General features: G+C 31.8%; 2 protein-coding genes across 5 annotated transcripts; one reads left to right on the top strand and one right to left on the bottom strand.

Moving 5' to 3' along the window:
• Window positions 1–3,365: 3,365 nt before the first annotated feature.
• Window positions 3,366–4,865, bottom strand: LOC145630157 (uncharacterized). The gene has a single exon (XM_081682439.1). The coding sequence runs from the start codon at window positions 4,316–4,318 to the stop codon at window positions 3,767–3,769; it is 552 nt and encodes a 183-aa protein (XP_081538565.1). The 5' UTR covers window positions 4,319–4,865; the 3' UTR covers window positions 3,366–3,766.
• Window positions 4,866–14,900: 10,035 nt separating this feature from the next.
• On the top strand, window positions 14,901–18,716 carry LOC145629936 (vacuolar sorting protein 3-like). 4 transcript variants are annotated; one of them, XR_014112006.1, is made up of 3 exons: window positions 14,901–15,218; window positions 18,031–18,318; window positions 18,511–18,716. XR_014112006.1 is itself a non-coding variant. In XM_081682269.1 (3 exons), the coding sequence occupies exons 1-3, from the start codon at window positions 17,835–17,837 to the stop codon at window positions 18,544–18,546; spliced, it is 393 nt and encodes a 130-aa protein (XP_081538395.1). In that variant the 5' UTR covers window positions 17,777–17,834; the 3' UTR covers window positions 18,547–18,716. The 4 variants fall into 4 exon arrangements, 2 of the variants coding, with proteins under 2 accessions (XP_081538395.1, XP_081538335.1); XM_081682269.1 differs by lacking the exon at window positions 14,901–15,218 and having other exon boundaries at window positions 17,777–18,114; window positions 18,242–18,318; XM_081682209.1 differs by lacking the exon at window positions 14,901–15,218 and having other exon boundaries at window positions 17,777–18,123; window positions 18,242–18,318.
• The last annotated feature ends 1,069 nt before the right edge of the window (window positions 18,717–19,785 follow it).

The following is a 19,785-nucleotide window of genomic DNA, read 5'->3' as shown; positions in this document are numbered from 1 at the left end:
CTAATACTCTCATGGTCTGTTTGATAAGCAATCATAAATTGTGAGTATTAGAATGATATTGAATTAGGAGCAAATTCATATTAAGGGGTTTTGATGTACTTTCATTAAAAATGTTAAAGGCATTACTGACATTTTCAATGGATAACAGACAACATTAGACCGTTTAGACGTAGAGGTGATAAAAAATCGGGCCGGGCCTTAATACAATTTCTCGTGCCCAAACCAGTAAAAAGTAGCGGACCAAAACGGGCTTTTCAGGTTTTTTCGAGCCAGGTTCGGGCTTTTTAACTAAAAATTCGTGTTTATGCTTGCCTAAACCCGCCCAATTTTCGGGGCGGGCCAATGTTGATCACCTCTAATTAGACGGCATTAACGAACATTTTCTCTCTGTTCTTATAATTCGGAACATTTTCTCTCTCCATCTTAAATTTTCTCTCTCCTAAATTGGAGCACTCAACCATTAAAGGTGGGCAATTACCATTCAATCGGAGTTGGGCATGAGGATGCAACCCTTTTCTCTAAGGGTTAACCATACCATTCTTTTAACCCTTTTCAATTAATATACGAAGTATGAACCAATTACATTTTACTCCGTGATTTTTTTTTTACACATTATGGAAATTAGGTACAATAATACATCTTTGTACCCCCTTAATTCCTTCATCGATTAAAGCTACAAAACATCGACACAAATCTTCTTACTTGTATATGAATATGCATGTTTTTTCATACATAGAACATGTTGTCGAGTCCATAGCCACGACTCGTTAAATGAAACAATCCAAATTAATTAAAATACCTTAAAAACATAGAACTAATAATATTTTTAGTGATGGCACTGATCTATTCAAATTGATGAACAATATGCTTGAATAACTTCTTTGTCTCGATTTGCATGTCTCATATCCATTTAATTTAATTTACAACTTATTATCAGACTAACCCGTCACTCCTCGTTATTTATAAACGATATAATCATTAATGAATTGCTTGAGTGGTATGCTATTGGTATATTATAAAATCTCATTAGGACCATTTTTTTTAAATACCATGGAAACAATCAAAAGAGCATATTGGTTTGGTAAGATGAACAAGAATCGATCGTTTATTTTGGGCATTGTCAAAGTATACATCAATGTGACTTTGTCTTGTAGGGACAATTGCGTCAAAGATATTTAAATCAAAAAGTATCCCCTTGCTCCGTCCTAATAACATAGGCCACATAAAGTGCATAAAAAAAAATGTCAACTTAATTAGTACAATTATATACAAAACAAAATATTAATAATGCCACGTGTCAATTATGTTGAGATTTGAAAATGGACCAATGACTTTAAATTATCCTTGTGAATCAATAATTCATAATAGTATGGTCCAACTACAGTTCATAGGATGTAGAAATCGTGGGATCTATCACTGTTTTTTTATATTTATTTTTTTCTAGATTAATACTACGTACTTAGATAGTAACAATAATTAAAGGCTAAAAATTCTCTATATATACATCTAATCATTGTTGTTAGAAATCGTTGTATTCATTAGTTTGTCAATTACTCCAATATTTTCAATATTTTAAATTTACAGTATCAAATACGGTAGTTTAATTTGTATTCATGACATTGTTTATATGTTTTAATTTGATTTTTTATTGGAGATTTATACAAAAGTAGTACAACATGTATAAAGAAAACGTAGTCATGTTAGGCTATTAGTATGTGCATATATGTCTTAATTTATAAACTTAAAATTATATCAAATGATTAATGATATCAATTATTAAAGATTAGAATTGTTCATTAACAACATACACAATCAAATGAAACAATTATTCTAATAAACAATACAAGTAGTACCAAAAGTTAAACTATTTTATCTTTTTATAACATTAAAATAAGTATGTGCAATAATAAGCAAAATTTAAAGAACAAAAGATAGTAATTTTATACATAGTATTTGATTGATTGATAGTTATTTGGACTATAAGTATATTATATAGCATAAATAAATAACTTACTCCTTACTTTATACGAAGTGTATAAATTTATTCACCCGATTTTAACAAAATGAGTCGGCTAATTGATTTCTCATACTATTATTATAATTTATAAACACCCAATCACCCACAGGCTACAAAGAACGTACTAACCACTAAAATTATCATACCAAATACCTTAATTAATAAATTATTAGTTGGTGACCAAATTAATTAGTCCGACTTCCGAGTTTATCCATCAATAATATAAAAAATACAAGTAGTATAAATTTTTTGGAGCTATGTGTGTTTTTGTCATCATTTGTTCTGTTGGACTATGCTTCAAATTGAATGTTGAATCTATTAACCTCTTTCGAACAATCATCACGGGAGCCTCTTTGTAATATTTGCTTCGATTTGTATTATCTTTTAGATCAATAAACTCAACCTCTCATATGCCCATGGATTATGGATATACGTAGCTAGCTCACCATAAGTGAAGGACCACGTAAAATTTGTGTTCTTATTTATTGATATTTCTTGCATCTTTATAACATCATGCTATATAATTTATTTATTTTATTGGACAAGAACAAGTTAGGTTTTGTTGTTCTTTCAATTTCACAAATATAAAAACAAAGAATCTACAATGTTTTCATCGATGTTATAATTGGTTGTTATCATAAAAAATAAAATTTAAAAAAAAAAAAAAAAAAGGAAAGAAAAGAACTTAGATATCACTAAATGCATTTTATGGAGTACATAATTAGTGGTACTTAAGGTTTGCTATATCTACACTTTTTTTATACGGATTATCATATTTCTTTGTTATGTTAAATACGGGTCTGAGCCGCACCCGCAAATTAAGAGAGTCAGTCCACTTCACAAGTCCAAAAGAGATTCCATCCCAAAACTATATGGCAATAGGGGGAGTAGTCCCTTAACCTTATAAAGTGATTAACTCTCTATTCTTCAACGAATGTGTAACACTTACATGTGGTGATATTTGAGAAGTCTATTCTTCAACATGTTATTGTATATATGACTGTATACCATGTAAAAATAGTTTTAATGTAGCTAAGTTAAGTTGCAATCTCGGGCAGTCATTATTTTTAATTGATTGAATTGGGGAAGTTTGATTTAAGTTAGTTAAGATCTCGTTTTCACTATTTCCTATATTTTGCTCTTAATTGCTTTATCATATCATTGACAATCTAATCTATTGCACGAGCTTATTAGTTGTAAGAGCTTGACAATGAGGATTAACCTTCTTTCTTGTGTTGTCTTGTATTATTAATTAATTACATTTCTTCTAGAAGAAACAATTACTAAATCTACGGCCTTTGTTATCTATGGAATGGGGATTTGTATTAAAGTTGAAATAAGATTATAGTTAAAACAAGGACAATAATAATGTTCAATATAAACAATCCGAAAAATATATATATTATGCAAATGTATAAATCCAAGTATATAACTATATAGCTTAATTGCGCAATACCAATACTTTACACTTCCATCCCACGATTGATTACATAGCTAATAAATTGCACATTTTCTAATGACCTTGTTCTTAGTACATTGAAGGTTGCTCAACAATGATATCTAACACTAGATACGTCGTCACCCAAAATTAAAACTTATGGCACCAAATCAACACCAAGGCAAAAAAAAAAAAGTTACTACCTCTTTGTCGAAACTTTATTAGCTAGTTTTCACGTCACTAGATCAAATAACACCATCAACGTGACAATTAGTCTCGGACAAAGAACACATTGAATAGTGATCATTGATTCAAGCGATTAGTCTACTAGACGTGGTGAGAAGGTGGTACGAGCTGCGACTCCTTGGAAACTTACACCGCGTGCTATTGGTGTTATCCTCAAGATCATTTGCTTCCATCTCATATAAGACTTTGACAAACAAGTCAACTTCACAAGGAAGCATTATAGGGCCATCATGAAACCCATACTCAGATTCAGCCTGTTCAAGCAACACCTTAAAGAGGGGGTGGTTTGTGCAACTAATTTTGATAACAAACCTTTGCTTATCGGGCCCCACGTAGACCGATAAGCAACCCTTGGGTGATAAAGGGCTCACCCGAGGGTTCCTATTATTCGACCCAGATAATTTGTCGAGTCTTGGGCTAAGAGGGCTCGAAAGGCAAAGTGTTGAACATGATTTGCTCTTCACCATAGGACGACTACGATCGGGTGACGATGATATCGACAGAAGACTTGTTGAAGGTACCCTTACTAGTACTTGACCATGACCTATAGACTTGCATCTTTCCCATGTCTTTTTTAGCACATTTCCCTTCTTTCTCTTATCTTGCAATCCCTCCATTTTTATTTTTTCGTAACAAATCACAAAATCGTACGTGTGTCAAGTAACAAAAAAGAAAAAGAAATCAAACACCTTGAATTGGATTAAAAAAAAAACAAATAAATTTGGGTTATAAAAGACTTTGGAATACATCACCCAAGTAAGAAACCAAATGGAACACGGCTTGAAGTCTTGGCTTAGTCGGGTTACTCATATTCCTTCCTCCCACCAAAAAAAATAATTTGATACCCCGTTGATGAAAAAGTTTAGAGAACACAAAAACAAATTTCGAGTCCAAATTCTAGATCAGGAATCTTATATGTGTGGGATAATGATTGATCACCTAGAAAAATATACGTTTTAAGTTTAGAGGAATTGAAAGTGGTAAAGAAGTACGAGTATAAATGTATGATAAGAGAACAAGGTGCTTAGTTTAAGATTATTGTGGATTTTTAGTGTTTATGAGATTTGAAGAGATAAGGAAGAAAGATGAGGAGCTTAAATAGAAAGAGGAAATTGGGAGAAGATATAGCACACAATAATTTTTGAGGGTATTTACTGGGGTATATCTTAGCTTCATATATAATAAATGCAACTCATTCGATCACATATTATATAATGATGGAGGGGGCCATTTGATGACAATGATGTAATATATGTTACTATTCACATTTTAATATTATACTTTTGTTTTATGAGATATATTTTTTGTCAACGCCCCAATTGTCTTGTTTTCATAGGGGTATCTTCTTTATTCGACTTTTGAATTATTGCCTTTTCAAGTAAATGAAGTGTGAATATTGTTTTTATTTATTTATTTACAAGTATTTCTTGAGAGAAGAAAATACAATACAAATATTCTTTTTGTTTATTTAGTTAAATTGTTTTTACTACCTATATTTCTTATTATTTGCAATTAAAAGTGAGGTATTATTTGTGAGATATAAAAAATTTCTTTCTTACAAATAAGAAAGAAGGTAGTAATTTGATTGTAGAAATCATAAAGAGAAATCAAGGGGAAAAAATGGTGATCATATACGAATCTTATAAATTTACACAAACTTTAATTTTATATGCGTTTGACCACACCATGTGGCTAACCATTATGGGAGTACTTTGTTAGTGTTATAGGGTTTAATTGGTCGGTTAGGGGTTATTTGATCGGTCGTGAGTTACTTGGTCATGAGTTACTCACTCAGACAGGGGTAACTAAGTCGATCAGGAGTTATCCGATCAGGGGTTGCTTACTCGGTCAGGAGTTACTAAGTCGATCAGGGGTTACTCGGTCACGGGTTACTTGGTTAATTAAGGGTCACTCGGTTAGAGGTTTATGATAAATAATGATTAAAAAAAGTGGGTTAGTTGAGGTAAGAAGAGCCCATCTAAAGTAGTACTTATGGATAAAATGAATTATACTTGTATTGCAATATTAACAACTTTCTTAGACATGAATGCAGGGCAACTGTATGAAGCAGATAAAATAAAAAAAAATACGTTCATACAAATTATAGGATATACAATAGGATATTCCGATTCAAGTTTCTTTATTTCTTTATATTATATGGTTTTTGTAATTGTGTGTAAGTAGACTTTAAAAATTTCTAGGTGTTTGTTAAAATTTCTATTATTCTAGTCACCTTTATAGACCATAAATAAGTTAATTAGATCGTTGGTTGGTGGGGCACATTGCATAATTTTACTTAAGATTTTTCATTCTTATAGTAAAACTTTCCATCTCACTTTTGTCATTATTTTGGATGTATGTATATTTAATTATTTATTATTGCTATGTGTGAATATTTAACAAGCAAATAAGCAAATTCTACTATTCGTACGTACGTCATTTAATTGATTTGATCCAAGTTTCATGCTGGTCGATAAATAATAATTTTTCTTTTTTCTTTTATTTATTTTTTATATTTTTTTATTGTGTATGTATACAATAGTAATTGTTAGTATTATTTAAACTATATATATACAACTAGTTTTTATGAAACAAATTAAAGTGAATAATAGCATATTATTTTGTACATGTACAAATGGAGCATTTAAAATAGAATTTAGGTAAATAAGTCATGCACAGTATAATTGAATGAGTTGAATTTAGAAATTAATTAGAATGAGCTCACAAAATCAAGTCTAATGGTTGCAAACTACTATACAATCTAAGCCGTTGACTTTCAAATGTTATTATACTTAGAATTGACTATTCCAAAACTATAAAACGTAACTTCGTTTCCACGAATAGGCAATTTCTAGCCAATTACAGTGGAATGTATGCAATATAATTGTCAAAATAAGGTGAGATGCTTGAATTTGTGGCTTACATTCACCCAAGTCCTAGGCCATGCAATGAATCTTTGGAATTTATTATCGACGTACATTTGAATATGTCAATATATAATTGAGCACGGCCGTGCGAAATTGAAATTACTCCGTCCTTAGCACATACTCGCTCTAAGCTAGACTCTAGAAGTCTACAGCAGTCCCTACTTTGCTTATGAGAAATTCATGCATGCAACATGTGCTAAGGTAAGTCGTTGTTCAACCATTGTATGCATTGGTGTACTGTGGTCGTGTGGAATGAATATCATTGAATTGAATTCCATATAATTGATGAAAACATTAAAGGGGTCTTTGACTCTTTGGTATGACTAATAGCTAGCTAGTAAATCGTTTGTATCGGGTTCGAGGAGCTTGCTTGAGCCCATATAGAGATTTCTGCAGAATATATGGATTAAAAAGGAAACAAATAAGTGGCAGGAAAAAAAATCATTTAACTCTTACCTTTTCGTTTGGTTTAATCATGGAAAGGAACCACTTAAAACTATCTTTCTTTATTTTTGTTCGAGGAGATAAAGTAATTAAGAGTAATTGTTACCTTAGATTTTAGAGAGGTAATAAATGAGTGGAAACCATTACCCATAGGTAATGGGAATTGTTACCCGGATCTACCAACTAAACACTTGGTAACGGTAATGGTTTATTTGAATCCATTTCCAATAAAATAAACCGCTCCAACCAAACATTTGATTCAATTGTGATGTACGGATCACTAATAACTACGCTACTTTTGGGACCGGGTCAGGAAAACTCTATTTGATTGTATAATTTTGACTAGATTTTAAGTTTGGATCGGAAAATAAAATTGAATTATACAACAATCAACCCTTTAATGATAGACAAAACTTAGGAGATCGAATAGTATGTTCAACAAAAATAAGTCATGTTCAACAAAAATATGCCGACATCAAATACACATAGATTCTTCATGAGCCCCTATACATATATCATTGTTAAATTTTCTAATGTACAAATCATGAGAAGATGATAACTTAAAAAACGGTATGATAAGTTGTGGCATGCCACATACCAAAATGTGGATATATATGCTAACAGCCTTGACTAATTAAATCGTTAGATATGTGAATTAATATAATTAAGTTGGTCGTAGTAGCTTTAATTCTAAATTAAAGCTAATAATTGTTACTGTTGACGTCCCATATTTTTGTAATGAATATTATTAATGTTTGAGAGGCAATAAACATCAATAATAATAATCAAAACATTAATTTATTAATCAACATCAAATTCGTCAACTACAGTTACTAATGACCTCGTGTGTACCAATGGGATAACATGTCGTGTATTGAGGTCCTATAGAAATTATTTTGCTCAAAAATATTCAGCATGATTTCATTTTGATGATGTACTAGTATTGCATTTCATGCCTTTTTTTTTTTTCCCTTACTCTTAACACTACGATCAATTAACATATTTTTTTTTTTAATGTGACTGCTTAATTGCATTGAGTGAATTTGTTCTTGTTAGATTTACTACTTCCTGTCATTTCATTAAAATACAATACTATAGATTTGGGTATCTTTTGTATCATTGTATGAATAAGGGGACAAGATTACGAAGGTGTTTGCAATGAATATATTATTTGTCGTGAGAGAGGGGATAGTTCAAGTGGTTAGATCTTGAGATCGATTCTCATCCTTGCACTTATAAATTAAAAGAAGTCTAAAGCTAACAATGAGATTTTAAAAAGGAAGACTTGCAAAGTATGCCAAAGATAACATGGTTTAGTAATTTATACACAATTTTTTGTATGTGGCTGGCCACATGGTGTGGCCAGCTTACCTAACAGGCCTGTTGTGTTTTAGGCCCAACATATAACGGACCTTCATTAAAAAAATAACGGACTCATTTCATTCCCCGTTATTTTTGGTTTCAACCGTTTAATTTGAATTTGCAGTTTTCGTATATCGTGTCCTCAAACCGCCATTATTAGTAGTCTTTTCATTCTACCGCCATTACAGTTTCTTTCTACTTTCTCTCTCCTTCTGCATTTTCTCTCTTTTTTTTACATTTTCTCTCTCTAAAATTTGTGTTTTTTTTCGTTCGCTATTTTACTGCTAATTTCTCCCTTTTTTTTCGAAAATTCTAATTAGTGTTTTCTGAATTATTGAAAATGGTGAAATTGAAGATCATCAATCGCAAAGGAAAGAAAGGATCGTCTGGTTGTAAAATTGTTGATGCAACAGGTATTTTTTAAATCTTAATTTGTAAAATTTTAGAATTTTTATCATTGTTGTTTTTTTTCGATTGTTTTGATCAGGAATTACTTGTATTTTGTCAAATTTTTTAATTATTGTTGTTATTTCTAGAAATTTAACTTAGGTTTCTTGTGTTTTATTTCAGTTTTTCTTGTATATTCACCAAACTAGGTCAAGTCAGATTAGATTTTATCTTTTTTATTTGCATTTAACTTTTGTAAAATATCTATAATTTCGCTATTAAAAAATTACTACAATTATGATTTCATTTTTTGGAATTGATGAATGTACTTTTTTAATGACCTAATGATATCTCAGTTGATATGTTTTTATATTACAGATTAGTGTACAAATAAGATTTGTTAAAATTTAGTCATATTTGAAAATCAGATCAGATAAAAAATATTCAGATTAAATTTAATAGATTAAATTTGATCATATCATGTTAAATGAACATATCCTGAATCAGGCTAGATAGAATCATGTGAGATTTCAAATCAATAGAGCACTTTTCTATACCTACCCAAATAAAAATAAAAATAAATAAATAAACAAGAAAGAAACATATGTTCCCTAACTACTTTTATAATTATAATAACTATGATGTATTATTAAGCTATCTACACATTTTTTTTTTTTTGGTGCTTTTAAGCTATCTACACATTGGATAGAGTTAAGTATAGTTAATTAGCTATGCTCTTTCTTCAAACCTAGCCACCCTAGTACGTAAAATTTAGGGGTTGCAATCAATTTTTCTCGATGGTAAGCCCCAAATCCTTCTTTAATTTAATGATTTTAGCCAATAAAGATCACCAACAGTATGGTGGTCAGTACGTCCCGACCCTCTATTTAGGGTTTAGTCGGTTCCCTAGTGGTGGGATTGTTAGTATTATTCGTTTAATTTGTTTGTTTTTCGTGTGTGCAAGGATACAAGTTTGGAAGATTCGTCTTGTAAATATGTGGAATTGTGGGTCTATTGGTTTAGGGGTGCATATTTAGAAAATTCGTCTTGCAAATTTGCTAATCTTGATGACCAATCAAGATTTATCACTTTCGCGACTATACATCAATGGAGCTCTGTCAAGAACGATGCAAAAATATCTAAAACTATTCAGGAGCAGTTCAAAAGCGATGTCATTAGTTAGATGTATTAAATACTTGTATTGAGGATTTAGATCTATTAAGGGATGATTGTAAGTGATGAATAACTATTATAATTTATTTAAGTCCCCCCTCCCTATTTTATTCACACACAAAAAAAAAAAAAAAAAAAAAAAAAGTAGTTAACTAGCTAGCTAGCTTAGATATCCTAGTTTTTGATCATTTGATTAGTAATTGTCCTTAACACAAATTATTAATTTATTAAACTAAAATTTATTTTTTCATTGGACTTGGGTGATGCCCATGTTACTACATATTTACATGAATGAAATCCTTATTACTTTATCTATCCTTCAATGATAGTTCATTTTGGCCAAATTTTAGTCCCATGTTAACTCTATTTGCTTTTTCCAGCAACCATTAGAGCATCTTCAATGGTAGCTACAATACTTTGTAGCTTACCTTGCCACATCAAATATTCAAGCTAAGCTAATATATTTTGTAGCTACAAAGGGCTCCAATGGTTAATTGTAGCATATTGTAGCTTTGAAGAAACATAAATAATTAAAATAGTTTTTATTGTACACATGTTTAATGGGTGATATTATTATCTTTGAAAATCAATCAACGTAGCTTGTTTGAGCAACGTTGCTTAATCTAGCTACATCAATTTTCCACTCCAATGGTAAACTACATATTATAATTTTAATTAATTTGCAAGCAAGTCCCTATTGATTATAGCTAGGGGCTTGCTTGCAATTTTAAATAATCCTTAGCAACTAGCTTGACCATTGAAGTTAGAAAATGTATGCAATTAACTTGGTCAAGAAAATTACCTTTGCCGAGCTAATTTTCTTGGGAAAAAACTTGCTAAAATAAAATATAATATAAAAAAGTTAATTAAAAAAGTGAGGTATATTAAATAGTTATCTAAGAGCTAGCCATTGGAGCTCAAAGTAACTAAACTACCTTCCTTATGGTCAAGATTTCCCCAAAGGCCCTACCGGAAGATTCAACAATGGCAAACTCCTTGTCGATTTTATAGGTACGTATGGTATTATTTGTGCTCACTTGAAATAGATTTAATGATCATCTTCCTACTTTATACTAGTACCATAGTATGGCGTAAGAGCATATATATAGAATTAGGGTGTTCATACTCTTTTTGTGCAATTTTGATGTCAAAGTATGTATAATTGTACATTGTTACTTGTATAATTTTGCAGAAGCTAGATCGAAAACCCAAGCTCTGATACCAGGCCATGTTAAACTACCAACTCAACCAAAAGATTTAGCTGATAGTTGAGGCCTAAGAATATGTTTTATACTCTATCATCTATATTTCTATAATTATTTCTATAACGCTAGCGATATTTATGCTTTCTAGTCTATGCATGTTGTTTTATTATCTTTTACACGTATACATTGTTAATGATTTTATCATCATTATGCTCCAATTTTAGACTTGGCACGCGTACAAGTTTCTTATATATTAATAAGTTAATAATTTATTTCAATTTTTATTGTAGCCGAGTATCTTGGACTGCCATTCTCACCACCATATATAAAGCCATTGCGGGCAAATTCACTTACAGGGTATAATTATGCATCTGGTGCTTGTGGTATTTTACCGGAAACTGGAAAAGATATAGTAAGATACCTGTCAATTATATCAACACTATTGCATTTTAATTTTTACATAGTGCTCTCAGACTCTAAATTAATTAGCTTACTCTACGATTTGGTTTAATTTGACAAAGGGAACTAAAAAAAAAAAAAACTAAAAAACAAAAGAAAGTAGATCCCATTTGATGCAAAATGTTTAATTATAAGGGAAAAAAAAATTGATTTTGTTTAATTTGATGCAAAATGTTTAATTATAAGGAATAATTTTTCAATTTTTATTTCCATTTTCCATTATTATATGCATTGTCTACATAGTACATACACTTTACTATTGCTCTCATAGTCTCATTCATGCACGTTGCACGTACATAAAACGGCAAGAGTCTGTCTCATATTGATAACCAATTAACCACGGACTAAACATAATTAATGCATGCACGTTAATTTAATGGAAAGATTCATGTACTACATTAAACTTTAAGCCACGACATAATTCTTGTATTTGACACCGTCCATTTTAACTTTTGATTAATTTACACCGTTGATTTGTTGTCTTTATTATTAAAAAAAGAATTTGTTTCATGTACCCTTAAAGTTTTAAAAAATGCACTGTGTATCTCTAAAAACCTTTTAAATGTACCGCATACTCTTAAGTTTTATATAAATTTGCACCAAATATTGTTGATATGTGCATGATATCGCTCTTTCCTTTTGCATCGTATAGAAGAAAAAATTTCAAATTAATTCAGGTCTTTCAACTACTTCTTAGGGCATGTTTGGATTGGATTTAATACATTAAGGGGGTAATAAAAGCCAAATTTGAAAAAACAAAAGTAATTAGAGGTGTTGTTGTAGAAGACATGGTGTTTACAAATGAAATAAGGTAATTGTGCCATGAGGAAAAGAGAGACAGTAGAATTATTACTCTCATAATAACATTAATAGTTACCTACCCTCCCTCTAATGTAACTATTACCCCCGAAATGAGGGTATTGATTCCTCTTTCTTCACCTCACACCATACCATCACTATGTAATTTTCTTACAATCACGCCATCACTATATTCTTCTTCCCTTTCTTTCAAAAAAAAAAAAAAAAAAAAAAAAAAAAAAACCTTCTTCTTTCCTATTTTTACATTTATTTCACTTAGTTTGACTTTTATTACCCCCATCCAATTCTAATATTAATAATGTGGCCCTGTACGTACGTGGTGCCAACTATTTCCAAATCATTCGTGCAACAGACCGGCAAACAATCAAGAATAATCCCGATTTTGACGGCATGCATGTGAATATCTGATGAAATTCCACTGATGATTTTTTCAATATATGTTATAGGTAATCCAAATATATTTCCATTGATACAATGAGGTCTAACAACTTGACCAACCCTTGTGATACGAGGGATAGAAGTAAAGGTGGGCATCGTGTCGTATCGGGCCATCGCGGGCCGTGCCATGCCAATTTTTGACACACCCCATCCCATAGCACGGCAGACGTGCCTAGCGGGTTGTGCCGGGCAGCGGACCGTCCTGGTTTTTTATTTATTTATTTATTTTTAATATATATATATATATATATATATATATATATATATATATATATATATATATATATATATATATTAATATATATACTATGGTGGCGTGCCGGTGGGCGGCCCGTGCTCGTGCCTATTTTAAAAAAGTTTGTTCACGGCACGGCCCACTGCTCACACCTGGGCCGCCATGCTGCTGACGGCTCGTGCCGGCACGACTCATGTCCACCTTTAGATAGAAGTTGACAAACAAAACATAAATAAATAAATAAATTCTATTGTGCTTAATTGTGGCCTTGTGGCACATGTGGATCTATAATTTCAAAATATTATCCGTCACTTTTAATATATATTGTTATTTGGTTACAGGTAATTTACTCGGGTGCAGGACTGCACGCCGTGCACGGTGCACCTAAGTATATTATTTCATTTGTTTGCTTAATTTATCTTTATTATTAGGTGTATTTTATACTCGAAAATATATCTATACAATAGTTTTTAATTTGTTTATGTCAATTACTGTGCATTTAAGTGAATATAATAATTTTTAATTAATTTATATTTCTAATAATTTTTCTTTTGAGTTGTGTTCCCCGTGAACCAACTCATTTTTCACGTGCATGAAACTTACAAAGTATACAAATACTACCTCAGTTTTTTTTTTTTTAGTTAATACGTTTTGATTATAGCTATTCACACACTCCTCTTTGACCGTGTTTTGTGCTTTATATGTAAGGAAAAATATAGTCATATGTGATCTTGTTAGATTCGTCACGATATATAGTTCAATATATCAACTTTTTATAATTTTTGGTTATCGATAATTAAAAATATTAATGGTTAAATTTGTGCATTGACAAACATGACTAAAGAAACGTGTCAACTAAAAAGAAACGAAGGAAGTAATTAGTTATGTGGGCAAGTAAATTAAAACAGAAAGAGTAATTATTAATTCAACATTTCTTTTTTGAGATTAATTAACTAAGAGAAACAAAATTAAAATACGGGTTGGATTTATTTTTTAGGGTATATATATATATATATAAGTGTTTAGAGAGCCACAAGGGTGAGGGTGAGGGTGAGAATCGATCCCAGAATATCCTGGAATTGGGAAGGAAACTCTAACCACTTGAGCTATCCCTCACTCTCGACTAGGGTATATTTATGACTTTTCTGAAATTTTGGGTACCTAAACCAACTGCATATAAATTCGAAATTAACTTGTATCTCAGACTCTCAGTACTCAGTAAGTCAGTAGTCAAGCTACCAAATGTTGCCTTGTGTCCTTGTTTCTGAATTCATTTTCCAATATTTATATTAGGATCTTGCTGACGAACGCCCCCGGGGCATTGGATAAGCATTTAAAATATTACCTAAAGTGGTATTAATTTGGGAAAGCATGACAAAATCACGCGTTGATCGGTATAATTAATGTGAATTTAATTTAATCTTTCTACTTTTAGCTAGCATATCCAACGCCCCGGGGGTGTTCGTTAACTTTTGCCTAAAATTATGAGTATTTTTAATCAATATTTTGGTTAATTTATTTTGGTCAATAATTTGGTTAATGATATTCAAAATGCATTATTTCACTTGGGATCCTTGGGAAAGAATGTTATAGATTTTGCCAAAACATATTTCATATTGTCTAGACATAATTAATGGATGGAATTTCTAAAGTTTGAGAATTCAACATGTGTAGATCGGTGTACTTAGTTTATGTATACTTAGTCTTAATATATGAATGTTATGTACAGTGGCAGATACCAAGCTAAATATCTAAAAATTCTCATAAAAGATGTGTAAGCATTCCTATTTTGGCAAGGTGATGAATTGCTTGGTTTTGTTGTGTAGTTGACGATGGCTAGGCACACTTGAGCTTTATTACCATTACCTTAAGGTTTAATCTGTAGCTCGGGATTACGAGCTCAGTAAAATAAGAAGTCAAAATGACACTGTAGCAGAAGTGGCCCCTCTGATGAAAAAGAAATTTAGTCTTAAATAGAGAGTAAGAAGACCCCGGGATTGAACAGATGAGTTTGCTGAGTCTGAAATAGTACTGATTATCCTCTCTAAAGAAATTTGTCATCAATGAGGTATGCTGCTCTCTTTTACACATGTTTGTTTTCTCACATGTCTTTGTTTCCTTGTTATTCTGCTTGAAAATCTGAAATCGAGGTCCTTATGGTGCTTCATAGTAAGATATTTTAAGAAATTTATTGATTCAAGAATGTATTGTTCGATTCTGTAAATGTGCTGGAAAAATTTGTATTTTGTGAAATCGACCAAATCAGAAATATAAAACACTTAGTAAATGTTATGCTCTTATTTTGGGGTTTCTTGAAAATCAGCTGAGTGATTGGAAGCACTCATTTAGAAAACCATACTCTGCTAAACCTGGTTGGGAATTTTATTGTGAAAGGAATGATTAATTTTGTTAGATACTTAGACATTTGTTAGATATTTAGACTATCCATATTGCTTGATTGCTTGCTACATTGCATCTCTATAAATGTGCTAGTGTACTTGAATGACTGATTAGGTCATTTAAACATGATTTAAAGTGATATATGGTGCCTCTTGATAAAACTTGTGGACTAGAATTTGCATCCACAAATAATTTTATTGAAGTAGTATTTAACAAATAATAGAATGTGGTAGCGAAATTGATCTTTCATTCGCGGGAAAGAGTGACTTAGCTGTAGGAAAAGTGGTCCTAGGACTGTAGTTTGTCCTAGTACTTCATTATGTTAACTGTTTTATATACCTCTTTTATCGTCTTCCTCTATTTCCCCTCTAAAAACTCCTGTATGCCTAATGCTTGACCATCATTTTGCTTTCATCAAGACAAGCTTAATGCTTGACCATTGTTTTGCTTTCTTATTTCCTCTGTTTGTTTGTGTCTCTCCTTTCTACCATTCTATGGCTACTAAACAGACCAGACTTTAGAAGCTTTGCAGTCAAGTGCTTCCCAATCAACATTGATCTATATTTCTCAGTTACAAAAGATGCTATTGAAAGTTTGAAACTATGACTAAATCATTTTCTTAAACATCTCCTTCTAGTGGTTTCCATGATTGTTAATCTGGAAGATTTTCTATAGTTAGGGATGACTGTTTGTGATATACTAAGTGAGACATAATGAAGTTTTATGCATGCCAGTGGTGAATTACTACTATTCCGAGTAGAATTTTTGGGATTAAGGCTTTGATTGATTGATTGGTTGTACTACCCGTACATATATCAGTTGTGAAATATTGAGCAACATGGATTAGCGGATGAATTTGATAGAATGGTCTGGGTCATTGTGGTAAATTTTGGCTGGAGTCGTATGCCATTTTATATTGTTAATTTTTCATGAGTATCTTTTTAGAAGTACTGACTGGTAACCATATCAATCTCACTCCCATACATATACCTTGTGCTTGCTTATTTGTGTTGCTGTAATCGAGTATATATGGAATTGTTTCATCTCATAAAGTTATTCCCTTATTTATTCCTGCAGTGTTTGTATGGAGGGGCACTTTACCTATTATTTATATTATCTTAGCTTGGACCATCCTCTCTTTTTTATCTTAGCTCTGCATATTCACCTAATATTTATACTATCTTGGACCAAAAGGCTTATTGCTTATGAATTTTTTAGGGGTTTTATAATTAAATTAATATTGGTTCCATCTTGTTGCCATAGCTTAAGCCGAGTGCAGTGCCTTTAGTTTCTGAGCTTTGGACTGAGGTAAGCAGAGGAACCCATGCTTGCCTCGGCTCATTATCTACATTACCCTTAAACTGAATACTAAGCTGAAATCCAGAATTGGATCCAGCTCTGAATTTCAGAACTGAATTCAGAGCTGAATTTCAGAACTGAATTCAGAGTTGAATTTCACAGCTGAATTTAGAACTAAATTCAGAGCTGAATTTCAAAACTGAATTTAGAGCTGAATTTCAGAACTGAATTCAGAACTGAATTCAGAGCTGAATTCAGAGCTGAATTTCAGAGCTGAATTCAGAACTGAATTCAGAGCTGAATTTCAGAACTGAATTTCAGAGCTGAATTTCAGAACTGAATTTCAGAGCTGAATTTCAGAACTGAATTTCAGAACTGAATTTCAGAACTGAATTCAAAGCTGAATTTCAGAGCTGAATTTCAGATCTGATACATTTATACTTAAGTTGTTGCTTAGCAGACTAATCTGATTTCAATATGTGTTTGGTATTTCATGCAATCAAGGTCACTTTTGAGTTTTTGTATGCTTAAAGCTTATTTACAATTGGTGAATGAAATGGCTATTTTAAGTTGGTAATAATCTGATAGGATTATTGTGCTTCAAATGCATCTGAATGCACACAAATTATATATGATGTGTTAGTATTAGTCATTTTGGTATTAATTCAATTCATGTTGTTAATCAAATTGGTAGAATTTTGGTTCTATCTGATGGGTATTTATATCTATTTGATCTGCAATTGTTACAGCCTGTGAAAAAGTTGGGATTCTAAAGGGTGTTAATGTTGTTGCTAGAAGGGTTTGTAGTATTGAATCCGGAAATTCTAATTGGATTAATGAACAGGGAGTTAGTAGTAGTGGTAGTAGTGTAGGTGGGAGGCTTATGAAAAAGTTAGGTGGTGGGGTTAGATCGAATGGGGTGAGGTTTAAGGAATTCAGTTCTAGGGGAGTGGATAATGATGGTGCCTACCTTTTTGTGGTGGAAATGGGGAAGAAAGTGGTGTTCATTGAGCTGAATTCAGGCAGTAGTAAGCATGATCGAGAGGTCGATGCGAAACGTGGGTTGTTCGTGGTTTTGAAGGAAATGTCGTGTATTGATGGTGTGAAGAGTATGGCTTGGCTTGATGATTCATTGATTTTAGGGACTGATAATGCTTATAGTTTGATGTCCTGTATTACAGGGCATGTTGATTTGATATTTTCACAGGTTGTAACAATTGCAGATCCATGCAGATCAATTGCTGTTGGTGGTACCCTGGTATTTGGTAATTCTGGTATTTGATTGCACATCAACTAGATACAAAAACACATCTGGTAATTCTGGTATATTTACAATTCATGTTGTTCTGCCTGACACGGCTGCTATTCCTTGTCTCAAATTGTTGTCAAAAGATAAGAAGGTGCTTCTACTAGTTGATAATGCAGGCATTGTAGTGGATAATCATGGACAGCCCGTTGGTGGTACCCTGGTATTTGGTTGTGCTCCTCGTTCGATTGCTGAGTTATCTTCGTATGTGGTGGTTGCTAGTAATGGAAATTAAAGATGGAATTATAAGCTTGTGTGTGTATGTGTGTGTGTGTGTTTGTGTATGTGTGTGTGTGTGTATAAGCCTATATTGTGTAATGTACTAATTTATACTTTGTATTTTTTTTTTTTGAAGATTGGAAAAGGCAATGTAGGTGCAACAAGAGAATAGGCCGGAACACTTGAGCATAATAACAAGCGACTACATCGTCTATAACGCCATCGTCTATCTATTTTGGTTTTTAGTCTTAATTATTTTTTTTTTGGTGAAAATTTTTAGTCTTAATTATATTACTGATGTATTTATTTAGGGACAAGCTACTATAATATGCGCTTTTTTTTTAATTAATTGTGTTGATGTTTTCGTTTATAAATTTGGTAATTTAATTAACTATGTACTCTTATTATTGTTGATTAATTATTATTGATTTCTTTTTTTAATCTGATCTAGTTATATAGAATATTTGTTTACTTTAATTTTAATGTTATTGATTTAATTTATGATAAATTTAAATAACTATAATGTATGTATAATGGTAATAATTTAATAAAAGGAATTTTTTTTTTTAAAAAAACTTAGAAAACATTTCTAGACGCTTTTTAATGTCTACATATTTTGCATTTTTTCACATTTCAAAAGTTTCCCGCCATACCATAGGCTGACACGAATAAACGCAAGACAACAAAAAGCGTCACTAAATTTGAGTATGTGGACATGTGAAAGCGTCGCTAAAAAACTACACAAAGTTGGGAAAATGCGCGAAATTAGTTTTTCCGACACTTTGTATATTAGTTTAGACACAAAAAAGCGTCGAAATTCTCGACGCTTTTTTGTGTCCCTCAAAATTCTCGACTCACGGATTCTCGACGCTTTTTAGCAGCGTCGAGAAAAATTTTTTCGACGCTTTTTAGCATCGAAAAAAGACCTAAAAAGCGTCCAAAAAACACGCTTTTTGTAGTAGTGAATTTCATAAGTAAATACAGGGAATTCCAAGCCAACTAATCTATGAGATCAACAAAACTTGTCAATCTATTGCTTAGTCACTACTTACTCATCAAATTCGACATTAACATTCCATTGAAGCTTCAACCTTCCTTCCACTGACACCACACACCTTAGTTTTCTTCCATTGACACCTCCAATTCCGCCATTGTCGACATCATGTGCATCGCCTCCTCTTTCCACCGACACCGTGTGTGCATCGTCTCTTCTTTTCTGAATTTTCTCACGCACTTTTTCTCTGGTAGTGGGTTAAACCCGATAATGGTGATGTTTTATAAAAATTAATGGTTTTTAAGGTCAAATTTGACCATGAAAATGCAATATTTATAGTTTTCATGGTTGAATAATTTGGCCTTATTAATCAAGTTCGAGGTGAAATCCGTAGCTAAATCGATTTTTAAGGTACGT

Source organism: Chenopodium album, chromosome 1, assembly GCF_948465745.1.
Source record: "Chenopodium album chromosome 1, dcCheAlbu1.1, whole genome shotgun sequence".
NCBI classification, from domain to species: Eukaryota; Viridiplantae; Streptophyta; class Magnoliopsida; order Caryophyllales; family Amaranthaceae; genus Chenopodium; species Chenopodium album.
Note: the sequence above shows the minus strand (reverse complement) of the source record. Positions and strands in the feature narration are given on the sequence as shown.

Bases quoted from the DNA above. Each gene is read 5' to 3' on its own strand.
- LOC145630157 (XM_081682439.1), bottom strand. From the start codon at position 4,318: ATGGAGGGATTGCAAGATAAGAGAAAGAAGGGAAATGTGCTAAAAAAG.
- LOC145629936 (XM_081682209.1), top strand. From the start codon at position 17,835: ATGGGGAAGAAAGTGGTGTTCATTGAGCTGAATTCAGGCAGTAGTAAG. The intron at 18,124-18,241 runs GTATTTGATTGC...TGTTGTCAAAAG, and splicing joins CCTGGTATTTGGTAATTCTG to ATAAGAAGGTGCTTCTACTA. The intron at 18,319-18,510 runs GTATTTGGTTGT...TTTTTTTTGAAG, and splicing joins AGCCCGTTGGTGGTACCCTG to ATTGGAAAAGGCAATGTAGG.